Below are 25,224 nucleotides of genomic sequence, written 5' to 3'. Positions count from 1 at the left end.
ACGTCGCAAAAGAAGGAATATTGGAAGGATATTAATATATAACAGAGTTTAATAATTGTAGAATTGGGAACTTGGTTCGCTTGCAACTATTTAGACCGCAAGAGAATGTATGTTCAACCTCTCTTTTTTAGCCATTTACACACCCACACCCACACCCATTCAAATATCAGAATTTTATAGTTCCAAGCGTGCAGGAGAAAACGGTATGATATATTTTTTCGCAAGAATAAAATAAAATAAAACTTGATATTTTGGTCGTTTTCAATCGATTCACTCTCCTTCCCTAATACGACCGATCATATTCAATGAGACACAATTATAACGAATTGTTCAAGACTCGCTTCAGTACCGTTTCTCTCGCACGCTTCCCTAAAAACAAATCGACCATCACGGATCTGCTTTCTACCTTGCGTTTGTTACATAGGCAATCTGCATACTTACGATATGTGATATAGATATAGATATATAATGCGAGTACGTCGTGCGCGCAAGTCTTTTATCTAAATAACGAATAAGGGAACGCCGTGCAAAATTATGCGGTACGTTTGTATATCATATCGTATCGTATCTCCTTTATATCATCTCGACTATACGTCGGCAATTGGATTCTTATTAACATCTTCCGTCGATAGATCTTTTTTCAATCGGCGTGACAAAACTCATCTGCCCGTCGTCGTGATGCTGGACGAAAGTGTCCAACACCGAATAAAACATACACGAGAGATATCCAGAACATTCAGCCAGCGAGTCGAGAAAATCGCGAAAACTTCCTCGCTTAATTTATCGGTCAAAGCCAAACTAGTCGTGTGTGTGTGTGTGTGTGTGTGTGTGCGTATAAACCAAGCGATAGACATTTCGATCGTATCGTACATTTATTTTGGTGGAATTTTCTCAACGCATACCTACAGTACGTACACATACTCGCGTACACACATACATACACATTAAACGTCTAAGGGCGAGATGAAATCAAAATTATACATAATAGACGCGAGTCGAACTAAATAGAGACACATTGAATTGTGACACGAATATATGTAGGTATATCGACACAAACTTCTGCTTGCACCGATATTACTGATGATACATTATGTAGCACACGTCTCTCCGCATACAATGTATGTGTACTAAACTTACAACTAAACAATTACGATGTGATAATAAAAACTTACGCAATGAGAATTATTGTGACTTAATATATCTCATAATATTAATATATACATCGTATGAGATACATGTATAACGTCGTTGTCGAAATTATACGATATTACATTGTAGTTGAGATGGACGTGGATCCTTTGCGCTTGGTCTTCCGAGTCCTATTCGTCGGACGTATTATATAGAGAGCCCGATTTCACCAAGCGCAAAGATATGCCCGCCTTCTTCGAAACGCTACATTCTTTGGAACTTGTTCTAAAACTGAATTAGACGGCATTGTCGCCGAAATTATTTCAATACCTCGCTCACCGTTAAATGCGTGCTTATCTCTCTCCCTCCCTCTCTCTTTTACATCAAGTTTACGTTAAAGGCTGGCGTGAAAAGTCGACTTGGATCTTCTTATATGCTGCTGAGCGATCAGCGACGAATGTCGTTGAAATCTCGTAATATTCGATTACTATATAGGCGTTTACATATTGATAACGATGCATTTAATGATACTGTGTTACCGTGTGCTTCGATCGAATAACTCTTTTACAACATGAACTTTTCATCCTATTAATTTTATTTATTATCATTCAAGTATATATTTATAGTTGTAACTCGGAATAGCCGCGTAACACTCTCGGCTTCGGATAGCGTTCGCGAATAGTGGGCCATCGAGAGAAAAGATACAAAAGTAAGATACAAAATGATAAAATAACTCTCTTTTTGTGAATTCTTGCAAATAGCTCAATCTCTGTTGAAAACACTGAGATATATATGAAATTTCATCAAGGTTTTACGCTCAACCAAAAATATCGTCTGTGTAATAACATCCATAATAATTTTTCTCTTTCTTTTAGGGTACTCTTAATATCTGTGTGTTAATACCCGACGTTATTGTCAATCAGGATAAATCTGATAAACCTGATAAATCTGATGTCTACATTTCGCTTCTATATGTGATGCTAATGCGTAACAATGCAAGCTTGCGTAACAATACCATTATTATGAGACGCGAATTGCTTTCTCATGCAATTTTTAACAGGTTTACGGTACGCGATAATCAACGAAAAAAAGTAACGTCACCGATCGAGGCCGACTTAAACGTTTCCCGACTTTCCCCGTTTACTCAATTCGAGGGCGAGAGCTAGTTCGGCGTCTTCCTTCTCCTTACGCCTGAGCCGCTCTTCTTCCGCTTTTATACTCTGCTTTTCTGCCCACGCAAGTTGCTCGTCCTCCGATAAATTCGTTATGTTATTACCGTTCCACATCTTGCCGAAGCTGTCGGCGAGTTTCTCATCGTTATAAATGACATTGGACTTAAAAGCGTGTGCTACATCTGATTCGTGCTGCCTCGCGACGGCCTTCGCGTCTTTACTCGAGAACGCTTCGTCGAGATTGATCGTTTTCGCCTTGACGTTGGCGAACGCTTGGGAAAAATCGGCCTCGATGTCTCGAACGTTTTTGTTATCGGCGGAAAAGGCTTTCCCAAAATCGACGTCGAACTTGCTCGCGCTGCTCGTGTCACTCGTATTGTTCCTCTCGGCTTTCGCTTTAGCGAGCGGGAAGGTACTTGAGAAATCATTGTCGAAAACTTTAGCCAAAGTGTTTTTACTCGAGAACGCGGATCGCGTCTCGAAGCCGAAAGGATCCGTCTTCTCCGTCCCCCTGCTGCTGCTGCTGCTGCTGCTCCTCTTGTTCGCGTTCAGGTCCTCCGCCTCGTCGGCGAACGGGTCCGTTATGTTGAAAGGGTCTTCGTAACGATAATCTCGAAAGGGATCCTCCGTAAAGTCCGACAGCTTCGGTTGCGCCATCGCTACGTGGGTGGTTTTACTCGTCGCTCTTGGTGGAGCCGTTCGATTAGCCGTTGGTTCTGGCTGAAGCAGGTTTTTGTCACTGGTCAATTTCGTTTTACTGAAAAGGTAGAAGAGAATGACGCGGATACCGTCGACTGTCCTCCGGCTGCTCGGGCTGGCAGATTAGGGCCGCTACTCTCACACTACGTCACAAAGCTATCGAAGGTGCTGTGCAATTTTATGCCATGTTCGAGACCTACTTCAAGGACAAACTATATACGCGAGGTAAGAAACCTTACGTGTATCGCGTTATCCATTAACGTGGTTCGAATACATGGCAGAAAATAAAACTAAAATCAACAATAATCAAATATACATATATTCATGCGACAATGCGAGTAAACTTGAAATGCCCTAAAAAGAAAAATGATAAACAAATTAATTTGCAGACGATACACTCCAGAAGGCAGCTCAATAGTAGGAAAAGAAAAAATTGTGCAGCTTCTACCTAAATACAAAACAAAATTAAATACACACAATCAATTAAATCGCGTAAAAATCACAATTTTATATTCTTCTTGATTGTAGGGAATAATTGCCGCGAGATGATTTTTAACGTGATACATATCACCGTAAAAACTAATTTATTGGTATTTATTGGTATTATTGGTAGTTTGACGAATGTAAAAGTTAATTTACTTGTCTTGTTCGTTCTATCCGTATTAGGAAAGATTTGTGTGAGCGATTTTTTGATAAGAGACTCTAGTACCTAGTACCTACTATAAGGTCAAGTATCATCGTGTTGTGCATCCATATATTTAAATTTATAGATTTATAGATAGTGGTGTGTGTTCTCTAACAATTGCGGGCAAATATTTTCCAGAAAGTCTGAATATAGGTACTCATGCCAATTGCACGAGTTTGAAATTTTTGTTATTGTGTCTGGAACACTTTTTTGCCTGTGCCGGGCTCAGTTTTCGAGTAATTCGCCTGATGAAAATAAGATGGGACACCCTGTATATGAGTATCCTGTCTCACCGTGTATACGTATGAATATCGCGTAAGGCGCAAGTTCTTCTCTATTCATCTATAAAATTCACTCATCCATCACTCATACATCACACATGTCTAATTGTCGAGTGAATTGTAAGTAAACTAGACAATCATGACAGTATTATAAAAAATTGTAAAGTTTCCCTGGGTTGTGTATTATATTTAAAAAATGTATAAAAGTTGCTAAGAGAAGGTTATTCAAGGATAATGCGCCATTGAAAGAAAATAACGCAAAAGGAGAACAACAGGCGAAAACAATTACGAAAAGTTGATGTATTTAAAATAAAATATACCATTTGATACGCACCTTGGAATCAAAATTGGTAAAGTCGGCGAATCCGGAAGATGCGAAACTATTATTGTTATCGATTGTTGTTTGCTGAGCGCCAAATGGATCTGAATTTGCGTTCGCAAATGGATCTGGAGTGGGTGAAGGCGTTGGGGGTGCGGGTGCCGCTCTCATTGGACCAGTAGGACCTTGACTCGGTCGTGGCGGAGCCGGACGTGGCGGTGGTTGCTTCGCTTTCTTTGGTGGAAGAGCAGGACTGGGGCTCTCGGGACGAGGAGGCGCATGAAGATTGGCAAAGGGATCCTCTCCAAATGGATCCTTCGTGTTCTTAACAGAAAACCATTGTTCCTATCGGCATCTTATTTAATAATACGTTTCGATATAGCATGAAATATATCGAGCAGGTATTCATAATCTTAATACTAATAATTTTATCTATATCTTTAACTCTCCGAGGTCACACCTCTTTTTTTTAATACACCCCGGCCACACTGGGGTATGGTCGCCGCCCAGACGGATTCACAAAGTCTCATAATTCATCCATTAATGTGCACATAAAAATTCATGAAACATCTTAAGGGTATTGTTCAAAAATATATATATAGTGCGGGACCCGAAATGTGCTCCCAATTTTTTTTATTAAAAAAATCGAAAAGGAACAAATTTGGAAAAATGACTTTTTTAATTGAAAATTTGTATTTTTTCCAAGATTCGATATTAAGTAGCACCTATTTAGCAATTATGTAAAAATGGTGTTATTTTAAGGGAAAAAATACATCTTGCATGGGCGTTCCAAATAACATAATTACTTTGAAGATTACTTTTAATTTATGTATTTCTAATTAAAAGTAAACTAAAGTGTATTTTTATTAACAAATATTACATAAATATCGACGGAAAAGATAACCGAGATGAAATAAAATCTAGATAATTAAAAATATCGCCCTGAATTTTTGTCAGGGTGGCCCGCGCCATCCTGTGTAGCCTCGAAGGGTTAATACTTTCTCCCAATTTCATCGTGCTATTTGCCAGCGAGACAAAAAGTGGGAATTGGGAAAAAGTGTTAAAAAACAAAACTGTTTAAAACCAAACCGTGTTAAAAATATGGAGATTTTGACCAAACGTTCGCAAACAAGTAAAAATTTACATACCGACGTAGCTGCGGGTGATTTATTCTCAGCTCGCTTTCCGTTACCAAATGGATCGAAAGGATCTTGCTTTGCCGCTACGTTAGTATTATCGAACGCGGTAAAAGGATCTGCCGCAAAACCATTCTATGGGATGGTTTTTTTTAATTAGTGACCATGTGCTTAAAGAATGAAAGATTAAAATATCGCTCATAAATATTACATCGTTATAGTCAAACACTGCAGTCTGGCATTTTCTACTTTCTGCTTCATCTTTTTCTCGAGTCACTTTTGTTCTTGCGCTCTTCTTCCACTACTTCGTTCACGATTTACGTGACTGCGTAACCACGTTTTCTATCTTATTTGTTTGTTTGTTTGTTTGTCCAAACAACCACTCTACACATGGTCACGTAGATATACGCATACGCAAAATAATGAAAGAGTAGAGCAAGAGAAAATGTCATAAGAAGCAGGAGAGTAGAGAGCATAGTACGTGGACATGGCCGTAAAAAGAACTTACATTAGATTGTTGCGTGGGAAACGCGCTTCCGAACGGATCCGACATCGTTGCGCTAAATGCTTCTTTGGCTTTATTCGATGCGAAAGGATCTTGGTCTCCAAATCCGTTTAAAGCGCTAGTCCCGATTGCATCTGCTTTTATTTCATTCGTCTCACCCGTATTCTTAGTTGTCGTTTCGTATCTATTTTTTTTTTACAACATATATACAAAAATGTCATTACATATAATTCCGATAAGAAAATTCGTCTCAAATAAAGTATACGCAATATATACGCACTCTATATCTTCGATCTCGGGTATAAATTGTAGACTAGTATCAGGTACAAGATTGACGTCTCCCGCAGCGAGTGCAGAGTCATAAAGCGCAATGGCATCGCTCATCTGACGCTGTTGTTCCTGTAAATGAGTGATCTTTGCCTTTGCTTGACAAATCTCTAACTGAGTATCTTGCAACTTTTTCGTCAGCTCATTTAATTGGTCCCTGTTTTTATTCTGTTGCTGCTCTAATTGCTGCTCCTCTTGCCGCAGCCCTTCGAGCTCTTGCCTCTTGAAGTTTAGCTCTTCTTCCTGACCCCTCAGCACCGATTCTTGTTCCTCAGCTTGTTGACGGAGCTTGTCGACCTTAAGAAGATAAAATTGATTTATAAAGATTTGTATATTTGCTTATCTCCCTCCTTCTCTTCCCCGTAAATTTCAAGTAAAAATAATAAACTTGCACATTATTATCCGGTATGATTGTACGGTTGCTATTACGTTTGTACAATTGATATAGTCAAAACATTAAGAGATACACGATTTGATTTTATTTATTTGATAATATATTATTTAATTTTGCTACAGTTACGTTATATGTCACGGGAAAGAGTGTAATAGAAAAAGTGTATAATTCATGTCAGAAAAGCACCAATAATGCATTAGCGTTATCAGTGCGTATGTTTTGTACAAAAGTAGAATTTGGGAAGCATAATATAATAGAGATTGTAGGTTTTATTTACTTTCGTAAAAAAATGTTTTCAAAGGACATATATGTATTTACCTGCCAGTGACACAGACGATGTTAGCGATATTATACACACACCCCAGCGCGCGAGCGCGCATAAGACGTGTAATACGTACACGCGCACATGCACGTACGCACGCACGCACGCACGCACGCACGCACGCACGCACGCACACATCGTAAAAACATAACAAAATATGTAGTTACGTAAAAGAAAAAAAAAAGAAAAAAGAAAAGAAAAAATTTACCCGAGATTTATTTCCTAATAACCGCGACAGATATTCGTACGTAACGAACGACATTATAATGCGCAAAGGTAACGATCCACTTTAAGCGAAACTGTCATCTTTTTATGTACCTTCTTCAGTTCCCTCTGAATCTTCTCTTCGACCTCACTCAAATCTCTATCTACTTCGGTCTTCTACAAGCCAAACATAATAAAACAAAATCATAAAGAAAAATATAGATAATACAAACAACTAGATGCATAATTAGTGAAATCAAACTTTTTTTCTATTTTCCTCGCTTTCCTTCCCTTCCCTTTCTTCAAAATTTACTGCCTATAATTAATTACGATTGTGTCAGAGACATATGTCGGTAAACGCCGTTAACTCTTGTTTATTATGTATGCAAAGTGATCAAGTAGATGATTAATTCACAATAATTACGTAGTAAAAAAATTATAACGATCAAGAAAACAGTAAGAAAATGGATTAGGATAATGTATATAATAGATGTAATTTATGTCTTGTATTATACTGTCGTATCTGTGGGTCTCTAGGTAGTTTTGTACCTAAATAGCAGTGCCGCGGACATATTCAATAAGCAAGCCGGTTACATTACCGAACTTCCTGCGTTTACCTGCGCTTTCAAATCGTTCAATCTCTTCTGCGCCTCACCCTTCTGATTTCCAAGTTGCTTCAGGGTTGCCGCAAGCGTGTCCAATTCGCTTTGAAGACTCTTAATCTCCCCGTTCTTTATCTTAATGTCGGCTTCCTTTTGCGCTATATCCTGCTCCATGCTTTGTCTTTCACGCACGAGTTCCGCTATGTCTTTACTTATCATATCCAATTCCGGATTCGAATAGCCTGATATGTTATTGTTTTCCTGTAGTATATAAACATATTTGAAATGTTAATATCTGATCAACATTTCCTACCGTATAAAGAAACGACATGTATTTCGGTACATCTAAAATTCATTTATACTGGAAAAGAAAGATGACGTCTATAAATTTCAAGGATTTCAATTAACTCAACGTAAAAAACAAAAGTGTTAATTATGTAATTCTAATGTAGATAAATCCAAGATTGTCCGTCTACAAAGCACGCCATTTCGCCATTAAGAGCCTCAAGATATTTAATTGTTTGATGAATTCCTAGATTTTTACATCTCGTTTTCGTCGCAACAATTTCGCGTAAAATTTTACAAGTCTGTAAACTCGAGACCCGCTCTCGAGATCTGTATGTACAAATCTTTATATTACTTTTCTGTATATGTATGAAAAAAAAATGAAACGACGTTAGATGGATATTTTATTTCATATATTGCGAATACTTCACGCGACGACTCATACACAATATGATAATGAAGATATGCGTTGTGCCAATTATCTTAATCTATTATTTAAACAACATATCTTTAGTTTTGCTACTACCAAACTTGTTAATCAAGTATGAATTACGAAAAAAGATTATCAATGAATTGTTTAACGACAAACACGGTAGGTGGTCGCTTTGATTAAAAAAAAAAAAAATAAAACCGCTTACACGTGATTAGATGTACAGATGTCGACATTTATATAATGTATAAATATAAATATATATAAATACATAATTGTAATTATAAAAATATTTAAATGATTGTAATCATAACAAGGTGACGAAATGTTTCTGAATATCGACGACTATGAATACTCGAGAGCTAACAAGACCCTGAGACATCTATACAAACAACAGTGGCTAGATTATTACGAGTGTCTGGAGGAAATATATGCGGACGTGAGGCACGACAAAATTACTTATCCGAGCGCGCTCATAGCGCTCGAGGGGACGTCCGTAACGTGCGATTGATCAACAAGATAATCGTAAAAATTTGTCATGCACAATTACGGTGAAATTTGAACGAATTGATTGATTTACAGTTTAGAATGCCAAATCTGCATCTCGCCGATGGAGACACACGTGACCTCTCTAATAGAATGGTATTTTAACAACAGCAGTGAAAGCAGTAGCGCTAAAAGTGCACTGCGGAATACAGATCGCATTCTTAATTCACCAGATAACCGATATATCGTCATGTACAATGTCAAGGTATAAATTCAAAAAGAGTTATAGCATACGTGTAACTGCAAAAGATCACAGGCGGAGATACTCTGTATGTTTTTTGCAATAATGTTAATCTCAATAATATAAATAGTATAATTAATAAATTAATAATGATTCTCAGTTAGAGCAAGCGGGGGCGTATTGGTGTGAAGTAGGAGATACCGTAGGGTCAGTTTACCATTTACATATTGATAGCGATTTGGAAACGGTGAATGTACATCCAGATAGAACAGTATTGGTGGAAAATGTGCCGGAATACAAGCTGAAGATTTATACTACTTGGACAACATGGAGTCCTTGTTCTATGTGCGACGCGGTCGGGATAAAGCTGCGATACGGTTACTGTACTGTCTCTCTTTCAGAAATGTCAGAGCATAAATATCTTGTTAACGAAAGCGCATCGACAATGAATGAATTACAACATATGAAGCGAGGTAAGTAACGAAAGGTAAGTAAAAGCAAAATCTCCTTTAAATATTTCCTTTTCCTAAAACTCCTATTACATTTCAAGCCGATGAATGGAATCGAGCGCACGAAGGCACGATGTGGACGGAAGTGACAAATACAACCTTGAACGTTCAATTGAGAACGGCGTTAATGTTATTTAAAAACAAGCTACCGTGCAAATCGAGACTTGTTCCAGAACAAGTGCGACTAATACCCGTTATTAAAAAGAAAAAAACTGCAATTATGAGACGATATTGCAAGGTATGCGCGCGGCAGAAGTCTTAAAGCGTATTTATAAAAAAAAAAAAACAGTGAATCTTTGTTTTCTCTCGCATTATGTCGAAATATAAATTAGTCCTTTTGCATGCTACACTCGCGTTCGACGGTATACACATTGGCAAAATATGTCGGAAAAACTTTCTTCTCAATTATCGTATCTTAACGAGTAAACATACAATTCACTTTACACAATTTCCAATGAGAATTGACTTCTCATGATCATCGCGCGCGATCAAAGTTTAAAACTATTTATTAAAATTCATAAAATAAACAGAAAGTTTTCAACTTTATTAATGTATATAAACATGTATATAAATACATGTAATTTAATCAAGGTAATAAACGAAAGAACCATTTCGACATACAAAGAAAACATTCACACGATGACATGCCACGCAATCTAATGTGGCTGAAATAATAGAAACTTTAATGAGGGTCAAATAATTAAAATAGATATTATTCTTGAGACAGAAAAAATGTCAGAAAAATATCATATTTGAAGTGCGCGATGAAAAAGGCAACGTTCTGGAAAGTGCAAACAATAGCGCTGGTATATTTTCTATGATTCAAGGAATGCCCGAACCGTTGCCATCGATTGCACGTAGCGTAATTTATGAAAAACATGATAAAAAAATCAAACTTGTCTGTCCAGGGTAAAATTTATAAATTCTAATTATGTTTCACTAATCACGATAAATATAAAAAATAATATACAATTTATTTTAGAAATCTGAATGCAGATATTCCGATTGTTTGGCGAATCAATGATAAAGCGATAATTCCATCTCACATTAAATTCCAATCGAACGGAAGAATTCATATTAATTCTCAGATGCAAATACTATTCGAATCTTTGAAGTTCGAGGATACTGATATATACAGGTAAATTAAATTCGTCAATGGACAAGGTTACATAAGAATAATAATCTTAAAAAAAAAAATCATTTTTTTTACTACTCTAGTTGTTGGCAGAATAACGAAGTTGCTGGAATAATAAAACTGAATGTGATTGGAGAGATAGAATTCAAACTGAATCATCATGTTATCTTGATTGGTGCTATCGTTATAATTAGCATAGTTCTGACAATGTTTTGGAGAGCATTCAAGGGACGAACGCGATATACGATGCATTAATAAGTTTGTAAATGCTGACGTGTATTTAAATCAAGTTGATCGTCATCGCAGTTTATAAAATGGGCATGCGTTTGCTCTTATGCGAACGGGGGATGAAAGGAAAGCGATGAACTTGCTTTAAATACAGCATATTGTATGTCGGAGAAAAATATTTTAAAAATATTACCACTATAGTTTCCCCAGCTTTCCGTATAGAAGGTGGTATCATTTCGGGAGTTAAACTCGCCGGAGGATCTATGCCGTTAAGTTTTTGCTTGATAAGCCACATAGCTATGGCAAATTGTTCCTTATTCAGTTTTCCACTTTGACAAATGTCACATAAACTCCTAATTCATGAAATGGTTTTTCGTTATTAATGTCACACTATTGAGAATCTCTGGTAAATTGTCCGTAGTAAAAATGGCACTGCTATTACCATATATCCGCTAACACGGGATGTGGAAGTCCACTTTGTAGGAAGACGTCTTTGATCTCTGTACCGGAGACAAATCCGTCCCTATCCATGTCGGCTTGTAAAAATAATTTATCCGCAGCTATTTGATCCTCGGCCGAAACTACCCATTGTTGCGCGCTTGCCTGAAAATATACGGTATAAGAACATTAGCAGTTTTGAATAATGCAGAAACGTAGTAAGCATTACAAGTTTTTAAATGACAGTTTAAAAGATAAATACTTTTACAACGTCTAACCCGGACAAGCTCTTTACAGCCGTAGTATTAGCCGTAGGTAAGGGTGGAATCGGCGGTGGTTGCGATTGCGTTTGCGATTGCGATTGCGATTGCGGTGACGGTGACGGTGACGCGGCAATCGCTATGCTCATTGGCGTAGGAGACTTAGCCTTGGGGATAATAATGTCTTTCCTTTTCCCAGGTGGCATTAATTCTGGTGGAAGTACACTTGGTATCGCATATTTTTTCAATGCTATATACACAAGATGCATAGCCTGTATAATAACAATTAAAGTTAGATGAAAAGAAAAGAGAAGAAAATGTAATTCAAGCGATAGAAATATCGTTACAGTGCCGCTACGGAAACGAAGTGATAATATTTATTGTCCAACATAAATTTCTCTACTCGTACTCGAATCTCATCCTACCGTTAGAAATTGTTCTTTCAACTAATGCCTAGTGCTACGAGATCCATATGTTATGCAAAAGCTATTTTGGCATATACAAAAAAGTGTACGTGATACTCACAACTACAAATTCATGTCTATCCAGCATACCATCCTTGTCCATGTCCGCCAAGTCCCAAATCTTGCCAAGAGTGTCCATATCAAGTTTACTGTTCATAAGAACACCCTTCACTTTATTTCCAGATATATAACCATTGGATGGCTGTAAGCTATCAAAAAGCTGATCATATTTCGCCCGTTCTGTAGGATTAATTAACCAATCTCCATTATTGACGGATGTTATTACAGGCAGAGCATTGGCGATAGTTTTCTGCGGAACGACCGAGATGTCTCCCTGAGACAAATCAAACGGGACAAATGACGCGAGGTTTGTTTCAATTGCGAAAAAAAAAAGCATGCGCACGCCAAACGGCGTGCGTAAATTTACCATTTTCGGTGGTGACACACCGAGGCTTAAATTAGACATGTTCAAATCCTTCCCCGTCTGGGCTAACGCGCACAACTTGAGCGCGACAAACATGCCAGACTTATCTAAGAAGCCCCGCGACTGCGGATCAGCCATATCCCATATTTTACTCAAAATAACGTCGCTCAGCTGGGACTTTTTGAGAAATCTCGCAGCGTCCATCGCCTCGATCCGTCCATATCCGTTTGGATCGACCTAGAGGCAAACATACATGTTTGAATATGTTAGCACGTTGCACAGTACATCTATATATGAAATACACCTCTGCTCTTTCTAAAACCTAATAATAATAACGACAATAATATACCTGATTGTAATAAGCTTCATATATCGCTGTATGGCTTCCAGCCACCTGTAAAAGAAACCAAATTCAAATGTATTCTTTATGCCTATCTGCAGCAGTAATAGAGCAAGACGAGTAAGGCCTCTCTTCCTCTCTCTCAAGAGACATAATGAATATATGGACTTAATTATTTGCCCCATTTGACCCCATCATATCGATATAAATGTTTAACAATACCGTCGATACGAGAATAATAAATAACGCGTAAAGTGACTTAGTCGTTTCGGCGAGAACAAAAGGGGCAACGCTCAAACGTCGACGATCGCTTATTTATCCTGGAGCTAGAAGCGTCAAGCGAACGATGTGCCGCCAAAAGAAGGCAAGTTGTCGCGCCAAGTTTCCGGAACGCATCAATGAAACGAACGACGCTAAAGAGACTTCCTCCCGGGCGAGTAAAAGCTCGACATCAAGATACTTGATATAATATACGCGTAAAATTACTCGACACTCGAGGCACCAAATCGCACCGAACCACACCGAGCCATCGAGGTGACTGGTGCCTCAAACTGTGGACCGCCCTCGGCCTCGGCCCTCCTCACCAAGGTAGACGGGGCCCGATCGTGGGCGACGTGAGCAGACGCAAAAGTTTGGCGATTAGCGCGACAGTTTGGTGCGAGTCACGACGAGGCCTTACGGGAGGAAGCTCCTATGGCGCGCGCGAGTCACAACAAACGGTTGTATTCTTGCAAAATCGTCAAAATTGCCATGTACCTGCGTAGGTGACGGCAGGGCGGCCATACTTGCATTAAAGCACTGGCTTAACCAATCAGACTCTCAATCGATAGCGTGCGATTTCGATTTTAACAATTTCGTCCAACATTTCGCGGATGTATCGCCTTTAATCATTGGACATTCCGGCGAATTATCGTGGAATCTCAATCCTCTTCCTGCAGGCGCGATCGCGAAATCAAGGATGAACGACAAGCGCGACGACAGAGGGAATTTATCTGGACTCTGGAGAGAAAACGGTTTACGAGATGCGCGACGAAATCTCTCTGTCGTTTTATTCAAAACCACTCGGCTCGAACTATACATTCGTACTATAGTCTAAACCATGGTCTATACGGTCTATACTATGGGTGCGTTCGGGGAGACGCTATTAGCGCTACCCAGCGCTACTGGCTGTTCGCGGAGCTCCATGATAGCGCTACCAACCGCTGTCGTGACGTCATTACTGGTAGCGTTATACGTCATAACTGCTCGCTACCAACGCTCTTCCTTCCGAGGTAGTGTAGTGCATCGGTAGCGTTAGCGTTTGGAAGCGTTTGCGAACTCCGCGAACAGCAACGGTAGCGTTCGCCATTTGTGTTATTACGACAAAAAGGTTAGTTGGATAACACTAGCCGTATCTCGTACGATTATTTTTTTATTCAATTAAATTCTTATTTCACAGTAAAATCTGATATCAATTTTCTCCAACGTAGATTAACCTTAATGATATCCGTTCAATTTACTTTTTATCTTTTTCTAGTTTGAATTGGAAAAGGATAAAATGTAAGTTGAACTGAGATTTTAGGGTTGATCCCACAGTCTCCGATTAACGTGATCCTCCGATTAAACTCACTCTGCATCTCTTTCTAACTGTCTCCCTAGAAAGAGATACAAAGTGAGTTTAATCGGAGGATCACGTTAATCGGAGACTGTGGGATCGGTCCTTAATCCACGAGCTTCACGAGCCTGTTGCTTTATCACCTGTAACCTGATGCTTATTGTTAATCCTAGTGATAGGTAAGTAAAGTGAATATTATTGTACTGTTGCGAATTATAAGAATGTGTTTTCTACGTGATCATTGTAAATCGTTCTATTTTTTTGGGTTTTGCACAATTAAATCCTAACAACTTCACTTGCTGTGGAAAATATAAGATCCACGTTGAAGCGGCATAGCATCTTCACGAGTTTGTTTATACCTGATGCCTATTGTGCATCCCAGTGATAGGTAAGTGAATAGTGCACTATTGCAAATTACAAGAATCTTTTTTCTACGTGATCATTGTAAATCGGTCTATTCTTTTAGGTTTCGCACAATTATATCCTAACAGCTTCACTAGCTGTGGAAAATATAAGATCCACGTTGAAGTGGCATAGCATTTTCACGAGTCCGTTTATACCCAATGCCTATTGTTCATCCCAGTGATAGGTAAGTGAATAATGGCATCAGGTATAAACGGACTCGTGAAGATGCTATGCCACTTCAACTTGAATCTTATATTTTCCACAGCGAGTGAAGCTGTTAAGATTTAATTGTGCGAAACCTAAAAGAATAGAACGATTTACAATGATCACGTAGAAAAAAGATTCTTGTAATTCGCAATAGTGCATTATTCACTTACCTATCACTGGGATGAACAATAGGCATCAGGTATAAACGGACCCGTGAAGATGCTATGCCACTTCAACTTGAATCTTATATTTTCCACAGCGAGTGAAGCTGTTAAGATTTAATTGTGCCAAACCTAAAAGAATAGAACGATTTACAATAATCACGTAAAAAACACATTCCTGTAATTCGCAATAGTGCAATATTCACTTACTTATCTATCACTAGGGTGAACAATAGGCATCAGGTGTAAACAGACTCGTAAAGATGTAATGCCGCTTCAACGTGGATCTTATATTTTCCAATTCGAATTACAAAAAAGATGAGAAGTTGGACTGAAATTAAAGTTAATCTACGTTAGAGGAAATGGACATTATAATTCAACTGTATAAAACGTCAAAATGAATTAAACCTATTTAGAATATGTCATCGTACAGAAATATTGTTAACCTCTCACCTTTGGTATAAAATGCAAATGGAATGATGCCTCTACCCCCACTATTAACGCTACGCTATTGCTGTTCATGGAGCTATCATTCGCTAGCGCTATTATAGCTCCGTGAACGGAGTTGGTAGCGTTAGCGTTGGTAGCGCGGTAGCGAGCTCCCCGAACGCACCCACTATGCGCTATGCTATGCTACACGCTACACGCTACAGTGCTACACCAGTGCCAGCTATTGACTGCGTTTACATGACTCCGTTTACACGGCACCGTTAATCGGGTTTTATAACATCGGTAGTTCTTAGGCCGGTCAATCACAGCTATTCCATTCTTCTGAAGAATGATTACGATTGGTCTTCCTGACAACTACCGATGTTATAAAACCCGATTAACGGTGCCGTGTAAACAGAGTCAATCACAGCTATTCCATTCTTCTGAAGAATGATTACGATTGGTCTTCCTGACAACTACCGATGTTATAAAACCCGATTAACGGTGCCGTGTAAACGTAGTCATTGTTAAGCCTTGTGTACACGATACTAGAAATCGGTCCGAGTTTCGGTTTAAGCCAATGAAACTGCTGCTTTTCTGTAAGAGCTGCAAGTTGATTGGCTTAAACCGAAACTCGGACCGATTTCTAGTATCGTGTACACAAGACTTTATATAGGGACTCTACACTACCCCAAAGCCAACTGAGAAAACGGATGTAAATGTAAACTACGTAGCCACATCCACTGAATCCACTCTTTTCCACCCTGCTGGTATTGGTGGCGTTCAGCAGACCAAGCCGCTGAAGGTGGAAGCACATAATTGCAGGAGCCATGAGCAGAATGCAGAAGCCATATGCGCATGCGCTATGGTATCTGTAGAGCTCTACAAATACCATAGCGCATGCGCATATGGCTTCTGCATTCTGCCCATGGCTCCTGCAATTTTATGTGCTTCCACCTTGAGTCGCAGTCGAATGTGATTGGCTCTTACTTTTAGAATTAACCAATCAGCGCAGAGTGTTGATAAGACGAACTCTACAGTTGTGTCTGCTTAAAGCCCGTGTCACACTACGTATCGCGGACACGGATCGGATTGAAATTGCGGATCGCGGATCGTAATCTAGCCAATCGTAGACGAGCGGCTCATCTGTGATTGGCTGAATCCGATCCGCGATCCGTAATCCCAATCCGAATCCGCGTCCGCGATACGTAGTGTGACACGGGCTTAAGGGTCGACAGGAGTAACACTACCGACCTCTGGCGGGTTGCTTAGCTGCGAGTCCGTATTTTATTTATTATAAATTTTTTAAGAGCCAAAATGAAAAATCCGGCTATGTACCGGGTTGCGGCTGATCTTACTGATTAAAACGAGCATAAGTTTAATGAGATTCGTTAATTAATTTGGCTAAATTTTGGGAAAAACCGTCTCAAAGCAGCTTTTCAGGCCTAAAAAGCAGCTTAGAAACGGTTTTTCCCAAATTTTAGCCAAATTAATTAACGAATCTCATTAAACTTCTGCTCGTTTTAATCAGTAAGATCAGCCGCAACCCGGTACATAGCCGGATTTTCCATTTTGGTTCTTAAAAAATTTATAATAAATAAAATACGGACTCGCAGCTAAGCAACCCGCCAGAGGTCTCCACTCTAACTCCTGTCGACCCTTAACGCGCCCATTGTGATTGTGTAGGGCTGCGTTCGGAAACGTCACCCGGGTACACACGGGTATACTCCTTTCTCCTTCTAACTCACTGAGATAGAAAGAGAAGGGAGTATACTCGTGTGCACTCGGGTGACGTTTTCGAACGCGCCCATTGTGATTGTGTAGATGTGGGTATAGGATGTAGGCAGCGTCGTGGTCGTGGTCGTCGACGTCGTGGTTTGTCGTGGTTGACGAATAAATCGTTTAACCGTGACGCGAGTTCCAAGTTCGAAGTAGCAAGCTGGATTTATGACAATCACAAGTTGTGATCCTGCTAACGGCTCCGAAGCGTCGGACAATTGAGAATACAAATGCTCCGTCCCTAACATGTAGTCCCTTCGCAAGCGGTGGTTAAATTAGGTTAAGATCGCGCAAGAGATTTACTTCTTTTCTGTGACTTCTGTCAGTATTCAGCTACCAGCCGAAATTGATGAAATTTATGAAATTGTGACGTGAGCTCTGCTGGATTTAGTCTCGAGATTTAGTTACGACTGCTGTAAAATTTCAGCTTAAATTCAATGCAAAGTAAGACTAGTAACAATGAGAACTAGAAGGACTATTGCCATTCTCGGAGTGGGTTTGATCCTTGCCTGCTGCGTGATGATCTATTTAATGATGGATCTGATCCTTCTCCCATCTGGACAGGGTCCTAAGCTTTCCATGAGCAATGTGAGTTTTGATAACACTATTTTCAATACAGCATCAGGTTCGATTAAGTTAAGTGAAGAATCATCCTTCTTTTTTCTCATTCTCCTTTTCTCTTATTGACTACACTCGGTCGTCAACGCTACGATGCTTTTTTAAGTAATCTCTGGACTTTAATAGCTCGAAGAAAAATTCCAGTTTTTGACGTCACGTTTTGATTTTATATCCCTCGCAATGATTTATTCTTTTTTTCTTTGTCTATTTCGAGTCGAGGTCACACAGGTCACAGATAGAGAGAGGATGCTCTACTAGGTCGACTTAACGAATCAAGTTAATCAAAGATTTAAAACATTTCTTAATTCCATCATCATCCGTATCAAACCGCCAGAGGATTATATATCTTTATCCAATTTCTTTCTTTCAGACTTTTAAATATATTGAAAAATTATTTTACATGGCTCGATATATGTATATGCATATGGCAAACAATCCACTTCTTTTTGATACTGATGAAAAATTGATATTTTGATTCGCTTTCAAGCACATCTTCTCCCACGAGCCAGATTTGCTGCAATTTACAAAAATTACTTGTTCTTTCTAGAATCAGTGGCTCCATTTTGAGAACAGACTGACAAAATTGGAAAAGGATTTTGACAAACATCACAAAGTTATGAGCGCTCTGCAGGAGCAAGCGGCAAAAATCAAAGATAATTTTGTACCCGTTGCGCAACCGGTGAATCGTCATTTTAATCGTTCCGACGCTACGGTATCACGTTCGGGAAAAGGTCTCGCGTGTAATTTTTATGTTGAAAAAGTCCCCGAGGTCGACATACAAATGTTAGAGTTGTACAAGCAATTGGAGTTTGATAATCCAGATGGCGGAGTTTGGAAGCAAGGCTGGAACATTGCGTACGACGAAAAGCAATGGCATCCTAACAGAAAACTAAAAGTTTTCGTCGTGCCCCATTCGCACAACGATCCTGGATGGTTAAATACTTTTGAGAAATACTACATGTTCCAAACGAGGAGCATATTGAACAATATGGTGACTAAATTGAGCGAGGACAGGAGGCGCAAGTTCATCTGGGCGGAAATATCATTCTTCAAACTTTGGTGGGACGATCAATCCAAAGAGATTAAGGACGAGGTGCGTCGTCTGATACACGACGGACAATTGGAGATTGTGTCGGGAGGATGGGTCATGCCGGATGAATCTGTATCTCACTGGATCGCTCAACTCACGCAATTGACCGAGGGTCATCAGTGGCTAAAATACAATCTGGATTACACACCAAATTCAGGATGGGCTATCGATCCCTTTGGTCTTTCTCCCACTATGCCATATCTCTTGAAGAATTCGGGCCTGGAGAACCTCTTGATACAGCGGGTTCATTATTCGGTGAAGAAGAGACTAGCCAAGGGGAAAAATCTCGAATTCCGTTGGAGGCAATTGTGGGACAATGACGGCTCCACAGAGTTTTTCACTCACGTCATGCCGTTTTACAGTTACGACGTTCCTCATACGTGCGGACCGGATCCGAAAGTGTGCTGCCAATTTGATTTTTACAGAATACAGAACTTCGGTCTCAGTTGCCCGTGGAAGATCCCGCCGAAAACCATAACTCGTGCGAATGTAGCGGAAAGAGCGTTGCTCCTGCTGGATCAGTATCGTAAGAAAGCGCAACTTTTCAAAACCGACGTGGTACTCGCGCCTTTAGGCGACGACTTCAGGTATACGCATCTCACCGAGTGGGAAGCTCAGTATGACAATTATCAAAAACTGTTCAACTACATGAACGAGAATCAGCATTTGAACGTCCAAATACAATTTGGAACGTTGAGCGATTACTTTGAGGCGGTCAGAGAGAAGCGCAATTTAAATGAATTTCCCACTTTGTCCGGCGATTTCCTTACGTATTCCGATAGAGATGATCATTATTGGAGCGGCTACTATACCTCTAGGTACAAAAGTTTCCTTAGAAAAGGATCGCTTTCGCGCAACGCTTTCGCGACGGCTGCACTTGAGTAAATCTCGTCTAATATAACTTGTATACTTCAATCTCCATAGGCCTTTTCACAAAAGATTGGATCGTGTATTGTTGGGTACTTTGAGAGGGTCGGAAGCATTAGCCGCTATAGCTTGGGCCAGAGGCAACGATCAATTAGTAGAAGGTAGCCTCGCGTCCCGTTTAAGCAAAGCCAGGATGTGGCACTCGCTGTTTCAACATCACGATGGAGTTACCGGAACCGCCAGGGACAACGTTGTGATAGATTACGCCCAGAAGATGATAATGGCGTTGAATAACTCGGCTCATGTACTTCAACAATCTATAGCGCATTTATTAAGAACTCCTCAAGTATCGTCTATCGATGTGGAAGCTGTGTATTTCTCGTTGGATGAAACCAGGTTAGATAAAACCAGAACAATTCGCGAGTAATAATCAATAAGTTCGTCAATCGCACACATGCATTTATATAACGTTTAATGTTACGTATATATTGATAATGTTATGTGGAAAATGTATAATCACACACACACACATCCTTCTCGAAGGTCACATCACACGAGTGTGGGCGAGAAGCACGTTCTTAACCTTGGAGACGACAAGCCGTCGAGGAAGATTATCCTTTACAATCCCCTCCCAAGACAGAGAACAAAAGTGCAAACTTTGATTGTCTCGACACCATTCGTCAGAGTTACAGATCGACGAGGACAGACCGTCAAGTGTCAAGTGTCTCCCGTTTGGATTGGTCCAGCCGCATTGTCCGCGGCTAGATACGAACTATCATTTTTAGCAACTGTACCAGGATTTGGTATTACTACGTACATAGTTCACGCGCTGCACAAAGCATCGTATACAAAGTAAGTGCAACAATGATTATGTGTACTTAAAGAGAAATTGATCTCCCGAAAAACTACCATATACCACGGTGTAGCATAAAGCTTTTTCCAAACTGGCTTACGGTTAAATGTATCTATCCGACTTTGGGTCATCTTGCAAAAAATATTTCATATATAAAACTGAACACACGCTAAAGAATAAAAGAGAGATTGTACGCACATCTTTTTTTCTTTTTCAAACAGGGAAGTGCATCTAGCTAATGTCACAATTTTCAACACTGACATAAGCATACCGTCGATACCTGGTTTCAGTCACCTGACAATCTTGTCGCATACCCAGGAATTTTCAATTTCTCAACGGCCGGAATTGTCCGCCTCTTTCGGGAAATCCGGCTTGTTGAAAGCTTTGCGAATAGGCAATACCATGTTTCCAGTGCATCTGGACTTTGTGAAATATGGCACTAGAGGTTCCGGGAAAGATAAAAGTGGTGCCTATTTGTTCCTGCCTGACAAGCCGGAACCAGACGTGGTGTTTATGGATGGCAGGGCGATCATTCATTTAGTAACCGGACCAATTTTATCGAGAGTATTCCTAGAATTGCCGCACGTGCGGCATACTTGTACGCTGTTCAATTCGCCCGGCAGCGATGGACTCGGATTGCACATATTCAACGAGGTTGACATAACAGAAACGCAAAACTACGAGCTTGCGATGCGTTTCAATACAGACATTGCGTCCGGCGACCAATTCTTTACGGATTTAAACGGGCTCAATGTAAGCATATTACGAATATAGCTAATTAAAAGTTATGTTTTGGAGTTTTACTTCTTGACAAGATTTGTCACTTTTTCTTCTTGAGATGTATAATTGTGATATATATATATTTTTTTTTATCTGATTAATTTTAGATAATCCGACGGCAAAGATTTCCCAAGCTTCCTACACAAGGAAATTATTATCCAATGGCAGCAAGTGCATATATAGAAGATAAAAGAGTTAGATTAATGATCGCTACGGCACAGCCATTGGGAGTAGCTTCTATGGCATCCGGTCAACTTGAGGTAAGTTGGTCGATTCTGTCTTGTCAGAGAATTGTATGCATCTTAACATAAACGTGTAAAATGAAAAGGTAAGCTGTAACACGACGCGCGCGCGCGCGCACACACACACACACACATACGCATACGCGCACATGCACACACAGAGAGAGAGAGAGAGAGAGAGAGAGAGAGAGAGAGAGAGAGAGAGAGAGAGAGAGAGAGAGAGAGAGAGAGAGAGAGAGAGAGAGAGAGAGAAATTAACAGCAATTTCTTTCGAATGAAAAAGTGCATAAAAAATTTATTAAAATTTTATTTGCAATACCTAATTTTTGTCACATTTTTGTTACATCTCAATTTTAAAAACACACGTTATCTCATTTCGTTATAAATAGATCATGCAAGATAGAAGATTACTTCAGGATGACAATCGAGGATTAGGGCAAGGCGTAATGGACAATCTGTTGACAAATCATATGTTTACGCTAATTCTGGAGAAGAAGGAAACAAATTGCCCCTTTGCAGTACCAACGAATCATCCGGCGGGGTTATTATCTTTAAGCGGTCATTTGGCTTCGGAGGAGTTACTGCATCCAATCGTGACGTTGCATCCTCATAATTCTCTGCCATTCAATCTACACGCTCACTTCTCGCCGCTTCGATACGATCTTCCAGTAGACTTAAGCATCGTCAGTCTCCGAGTGTTTCCTATTCCTGAGGGCGCCGGCAAAGGTGTCGGTATGGTATTACACCAATCAGCTTTGGATACTTGCTTCAACAATTCTCTCCTACGACACTTGAACGTTTCGGAATCGGGAGAGGTAGACTTGACGAAGCTCCTGAACGATATGGAGGATTGGACTATTAGTAAAGCGCCCCTTACGTTCCACAACGTTGGGCCGTCTCTGAAATCGCCCGTTGTAAACTTGTGCCCGCATCAAATACTGCCGATATTATTTCACAAGACGCAATCCTAATCGCAGGGAGAAGACGTGTAATGTAGCTTGCGTTGCTTTCCATTTATCCATATAAATTTTGTTTACTCAAAATTATATAGTCCAAGTGCGTCGAGGCCGGTGGACTTGAATTGTCTAATTTATATCTGGAACAGTATTAAACGTACAAACGTACTACCATTTTGAGTGTGAAGATTTTACTTAATTATACTGCAATATGCAGCCCGCATATTACAGTAAGTTACACAATTCAAATCGAACTATAATAACAAGAACTCTGACGTGTATTTAAGATATAAAGATATGCATAAATAGTTCCAGTTTACCTCGGGCACACGCATATGAGTCAACAATCTGTCATGTATTAATGGAAAATTAGAAAGAAAAAGAAAAGAAAAAAAAATAGTACACGATACTTTCGTGATTACTTTCGACATCAATTATTAATGGAATTAATGTTTAATATCATTCAAAAAAGTGATCTTTTTCGTGTATATTATTTATTTTACAGTTAGACCGTAAACATTAAACTCTTGACAGTAAGTTTTGTGATTTAGCATTTCCAATTGAAGCTGTATAGGTATATATACGTATAAGACTCGAAATAACATGGATAATGTTTGAGAACGGATAGACGGATGAAGCATTTTTAAGAATACATAAGAATTCGTATTGTGTAACAGCACATCTCATTTACAGCCCTCACAGCTGGTACAACACTGTTTAGTTTGTCATCTATTTGTTAAAGATATTTCGGTCCTGTATAATGATAAATGTAATTCCTATATTTTCCTATATTATGCATGTGCAGAGAACACTTGGTGATTTATGACCGAATGTTGTGAACGTAACGTACATTTAGCTCGCTAAATGCGACTTGAGCTTTCTGTCTGCTAAGCGGAATCCGGAATCATATTAAACACAAAGTATAGATTTGAATAGTTGCATTTAGCGTTAACGAATGGAGTGAGGATACAAAGTAAGCACTAAGCAGTAGTGAACTACTTAATCATAATCGAATACGTTGATACTAGTCAATTACAGAGACTGTGTAAAATAGATTTGGGTTACACAGCCATTTTATATACATACCCTTGTACTATATTATGCTTGTTCTACACACCATTGTACATACACACTATAAAAATACATGAAACAATTATAGGATGTATGTTTGTATGTAAATGGCTTTAAGAAACTCGCTTTACGGATAATGTAGTACAGAGGACTTTGATAATTAATACCGAAATATAGATATTAAGAATGCTAGGGTGTTGATCTCTATTTATAATAGCGTTAGTAAATATTCCTTACCCAAGAGCGTAGAAAAATTGTATTGCCGATGGGTTGTGCTTGAAAACGGTCAAGACAACTTTCAGCATCTGGTTCTGATACGCCATGGATTCCAGAGCTGACATCATAAAGCGACCAAGCCCTTTGCGCCTGACCGACGGTTCCAATTGTAATTCGTAGCTGTAGAATATACATACATACAGACACACACTCAAGTACTTGATCGTTTCCACGTTACCAAGTGTTATTTTTGGCGCATACACGCGTAATTTTACGTAAAATATATACATACCAGTATAATACTAGGTCGCCGTTATCAGTGTCGAATCGAAAGTGCGAGAAACCGAGAAATTTGTCGTTGCACGACGCTATTAGGTACCATGCTGTTTCTTCCGTCAATTCCGCCCGTTTCTCAGCCGCGTTCCAGCTCCAACTGGATCGTTCGTACATATCCTTCATGTTTCTCTCCATAATATCCATGATCCAAGAGAGAGACTCCGATCGTGCGTCTCTCGCTTTAACGCAAACGAGCTCGATTGTGTCATTATCCCTCGTCGCGTATTCGTGGAACTTTTGCAGAGTCTCCAAAGGATTTGTCAGGGCATTTGCCTTATTTATCAGCTGTTGCTGCGTCGCTGCTTTCTCCGCTAAAAGCTGACGCCTTGTTTTTCTAGCCTTTTTCTGTAAAAAAGGGGAACCAAAGAATTTAAAAGAGCCTGCAATTAAGAAATTGCCTGGCTCTCTGGCAATTTGCGCGAGCACTTTAAGCGCTCATTGGACAACTGACCTGCATGATTAACGTCCGTTCAAATTCCAGAAATCCAGACGTTTCGTCTTTTTCTTTTCTTATTTACCTACTACAATTACTACCTCGGGTAGTCGGGTGAAAAGGGCCCGGCTTATAAGTACGTCTTCAATTTTCCTTAGGCATATAGTCCTCGA

At 39.5% G+C, this 25,224-nt stretch overlaps 4 protein-coding genes and 2 long non-coding RNA genes across 15 annotated transcripts; 3 read left to right on the top strand and 3 right to left on the bottom strand.

Moving 5' to 3' along the window:
• Positions 1-31: 31 nt before the first annotated feature.
• Positions 32-15,954, bottom strand: Eps-15 (Epidermal growth factor receptor pathway substrate clone 15). 5 transcript variants are annotated; one of them, XM_071706180.1, is made up of 14 exons: positions 15,835-15,954; positions 13,024-13,068; positions 12,678-12,911; positions 12,312-12,560; positions 11,789-12,058; positions 11,531-11,691; positions 11,282-11,441; positions 7,790-8,035; positions 7,287-7,349; positions 6,206-6,549; positions 5,929-6,109; positions 5,433-5,555; positions 4,300-4,608; positions 32-3,020 (listed from the first exon to the last, which is right to left on the bottom strand). In XM_071706180.1, exons 1-14 carry the CDS (start codon positions 15,901-15,903, stop codon positions 2,244-2,246), a joined length of 3,231 nt encoding a protein of 1,076 aa, XP_071562281.1. In that variant the 5' UTR covers positions 15,904-15,954; the 3' UTR covers positions 32-2,243. The 5 variants fall into 5 exon arrangements, with proteins under 5 accessions (XP_071562281.1, XP_071562280.1, XP_071562282.1 ...); XM_071706179.1 differs by having other exon boundaries at positions 12,312-12,584; positions 15,835-15,952; XM_071706181.1 differs by lacking the exon at positions 15,835-15,954 and adding an exon at positions 13,771-14,100 and having other exon boundaries at positions 12,312-12,584.
• Positions 8,815-10,857, top strand: LOC139772394 (uncharacterized). Its single transcript, XM_071706063.1, has 5 exons — positions 8,815-8,985; positions 9,070-9,240; positions 9,377-9,689; positions 9,785-9,963; positions 10,453-10,857. The coding sequence occupies exons 1-5, from the start codon at positions 8,815-8,817 to the stop codon at positions 10,636-10,638; spliced, it is 1,020 nt and encodes a 339-aa protein (XP_071562164.1). The 3' UTR covers positions 10,639-10,857.
• Positions 14,365-15,199, top strand: LOC139772462 (uncharacterized). Of its 2 annotated transcripts, none has more exons than XR_011718129.1 (4): positions 14,365-14,383; positions 14,484-14,787; positions 14,924-14,996; positions 15,075-15,199. It is a non-coding gene; the product is annotated as an uncharacterized lncRNA (long non-coding RNA). The 2 variants fall into 2 exon arrangements; XR_011718130.1 differs by lacking the exon at positions 14,365-14,383 and adding an exon at positions 14,402-14,411.
• On the bottom strand, positions 14,408-15,822 carry LOC139772463 (uncharacterized). Its single transcript, XR_011718131.1, has 2 exons — positions 15,790-15,822; positions 14,408-15,712 (listed from the first exon to the last, which is right to left on the bottom strand). It is a non-coding gene; the product is annotated as an uncharacterized lncRNA (long non-coding RNA).
• A 1,668-nt stretch (positions 15,955-17,622) lies between the features above and the next one.
• Positions 17,623-24,255, top strand: Alpha-man-iia (alpha-mannosidase 2). 4 transcript variants are annotated; one of them, XM_071706166.1, is made up of 8 exons: positions 17,623-17,868; positions 18,017-18,177; positions 18,755-20,115; positions 20,222-20,560; positions 20,708-21,016; positions 21,239-21,770; positions 21,905-22,057; positions 22,429-24,255. In XM_071706166.1, exons 2-8 carry the CDS (start codon positions 18,049-18,051, stop codon positions 23,008-23,010), a joined length of 3,405 nt encoding a protein of 1,134 aa, XP_071562267.1. In that variant the 5' UTR covers positions 17,623-17,868; positions 18,017-18,048; the 3' UTR covers positions 23,011-24,255. The 4 variants fall into 4 exon arrangements, with proteins under 4 accessions (XP_071562267.1, XP_071562266.1, XP_071562268.1 ...); XM_071706165.1 differs by having other exon boundaries at positions 17,623-18,177; XM_071706167.1 differs by lacking the exon at positions 18,017-18,177 and having other exon boundaries at positions 17,624-17,868.
• Naa40 (N-alpha-acetyltransferase 40) lies at positions 22,329-25,211 on the bottom strand. 2 transcript variants are annotated; one of them, XM_071706178.1, is made up of 4 exons: positions 25,070-25,211; positions 24,575-24,963; positions 24,304-24,462; positions 22,329-24,127 (listed from the first exon to the last, which is right to left on the bottom strand). In XM_071706178.1, exons 1-4 carry the CDS (start codon positions 25,073-25,075, stop codon positions 24,094-24,096), a joined length of 588 nt encoding a protein of 195 aa, XP_071562279.1. In that variant the 5' UTR covers positions 25,076-25,211; the 3' UTR covers positions 22,329-24,093. The 2 variants fall into 2 exon arrangements, with proteins under 2 accessions (XP_071562279.1, XP_071562278.1); XM_071706177.1 differs by having other exon boundaries at positions 22,329-23,135.
• Positions 25,212-25,224: the final 13 nt, after the last annotated feature.

The sequence above is a fragment of the Temnothorax nylanderi genome, unplaced genomic scaffold, assembly GCF_030848795.1.
Source record: "Temnothorax nylanderi isolate EJ_2023f unplaced genomic scaffold, tnyl_v1.0 TNYL_tig0049_pilon, whole genome shotgun sequence".
Taxonomy (NCBI): Eukaryota; Metazoa; Arthropoda; class Insecta; order Hymenoptera; family Formicidae; genus Temnothorax; species Temnothorax nylanderi.
The sequence above is the reverse complement of the archived record's forward strand: the minus strand, read 5'-3'. Positions and strand labels throughout refer to the sequence as shown.

Coding starts and splice junctions, on each gene's coding strand:
- LOC139772394 (XM_071706063.1), top strand. CDS start 8,815: ATGTTTCTGAATATCGACGACTATGAATACTCGAGAGCTAACAAGACC. Junction 9,690..9,784: donor ATTACAACATATGAAGCGAG/GTAAGTAACGAA, acceptor AATGGAATCGAG/CGCACGAAGGCACGATGTGG. Junction 9,964..10,452: donor TTATGAGACGATATTGCAAG/GTATGCGCGCGG, acceptor TTCTTGAGACAG/AAAAAATGTCAGAAAAATAT.
- Eps-15 (XM_071706179.1), bottom strand. CDS start 15,903: ATGAACAGCAATAGCGTAGCGTTAATAGTGGGGGTAGAGGCATCATTC. Junction 12,912..13,023: donor ATGAAGCTTATTACAATCAG/GTATATTATTGT, acceptor GTTTGCCTCTAG/GTCGATCCAAACGGATATGG. Junction 7,350..7,789: donor TGAACGATTTGAAAGCGCAG/GTAAACGCAGGA, acceptor TTTGGCTTGTAG/AAGACCGAAGTAGATAGAGA.
- Alpha-man-iia (XM_071706166.1), top strand. CDS start 18,049: ATGAGAACTAGAAGGACTATTGCCATTCTCGGAGTGGGTTTGATCCTT. Junction 18,178..18,754: donor CTAAGCTTTCCATGAGCAAT/GTGAGTTTTGAT, acceptor TGTTCTTTCTAG/AATCAGTGGCTCCATTTTGA. Junction 20,561..20,707: donor TTCTCGTTGGATGAAACCAG/GTTAGATAAAAC, acceptor TCCTTCTCGAAG/GTCACATCACACGAGTGTGG.
- Naa40 (XM_071706177.1), bottom strand. Junction 24,463..24,574: donor GGCGACCTAGTATTATACTG/GTATGTATATAT, acceptor TATATTCTACAG/CTACGAATTACAATTGGAAC. Junction 23,136..24,303: donor CAATTTTTCTACGCTCTTGG/GTAAGGAATATT, acceptor ATACTGTTCCAG/ATATAAATTAGACAATTCAA.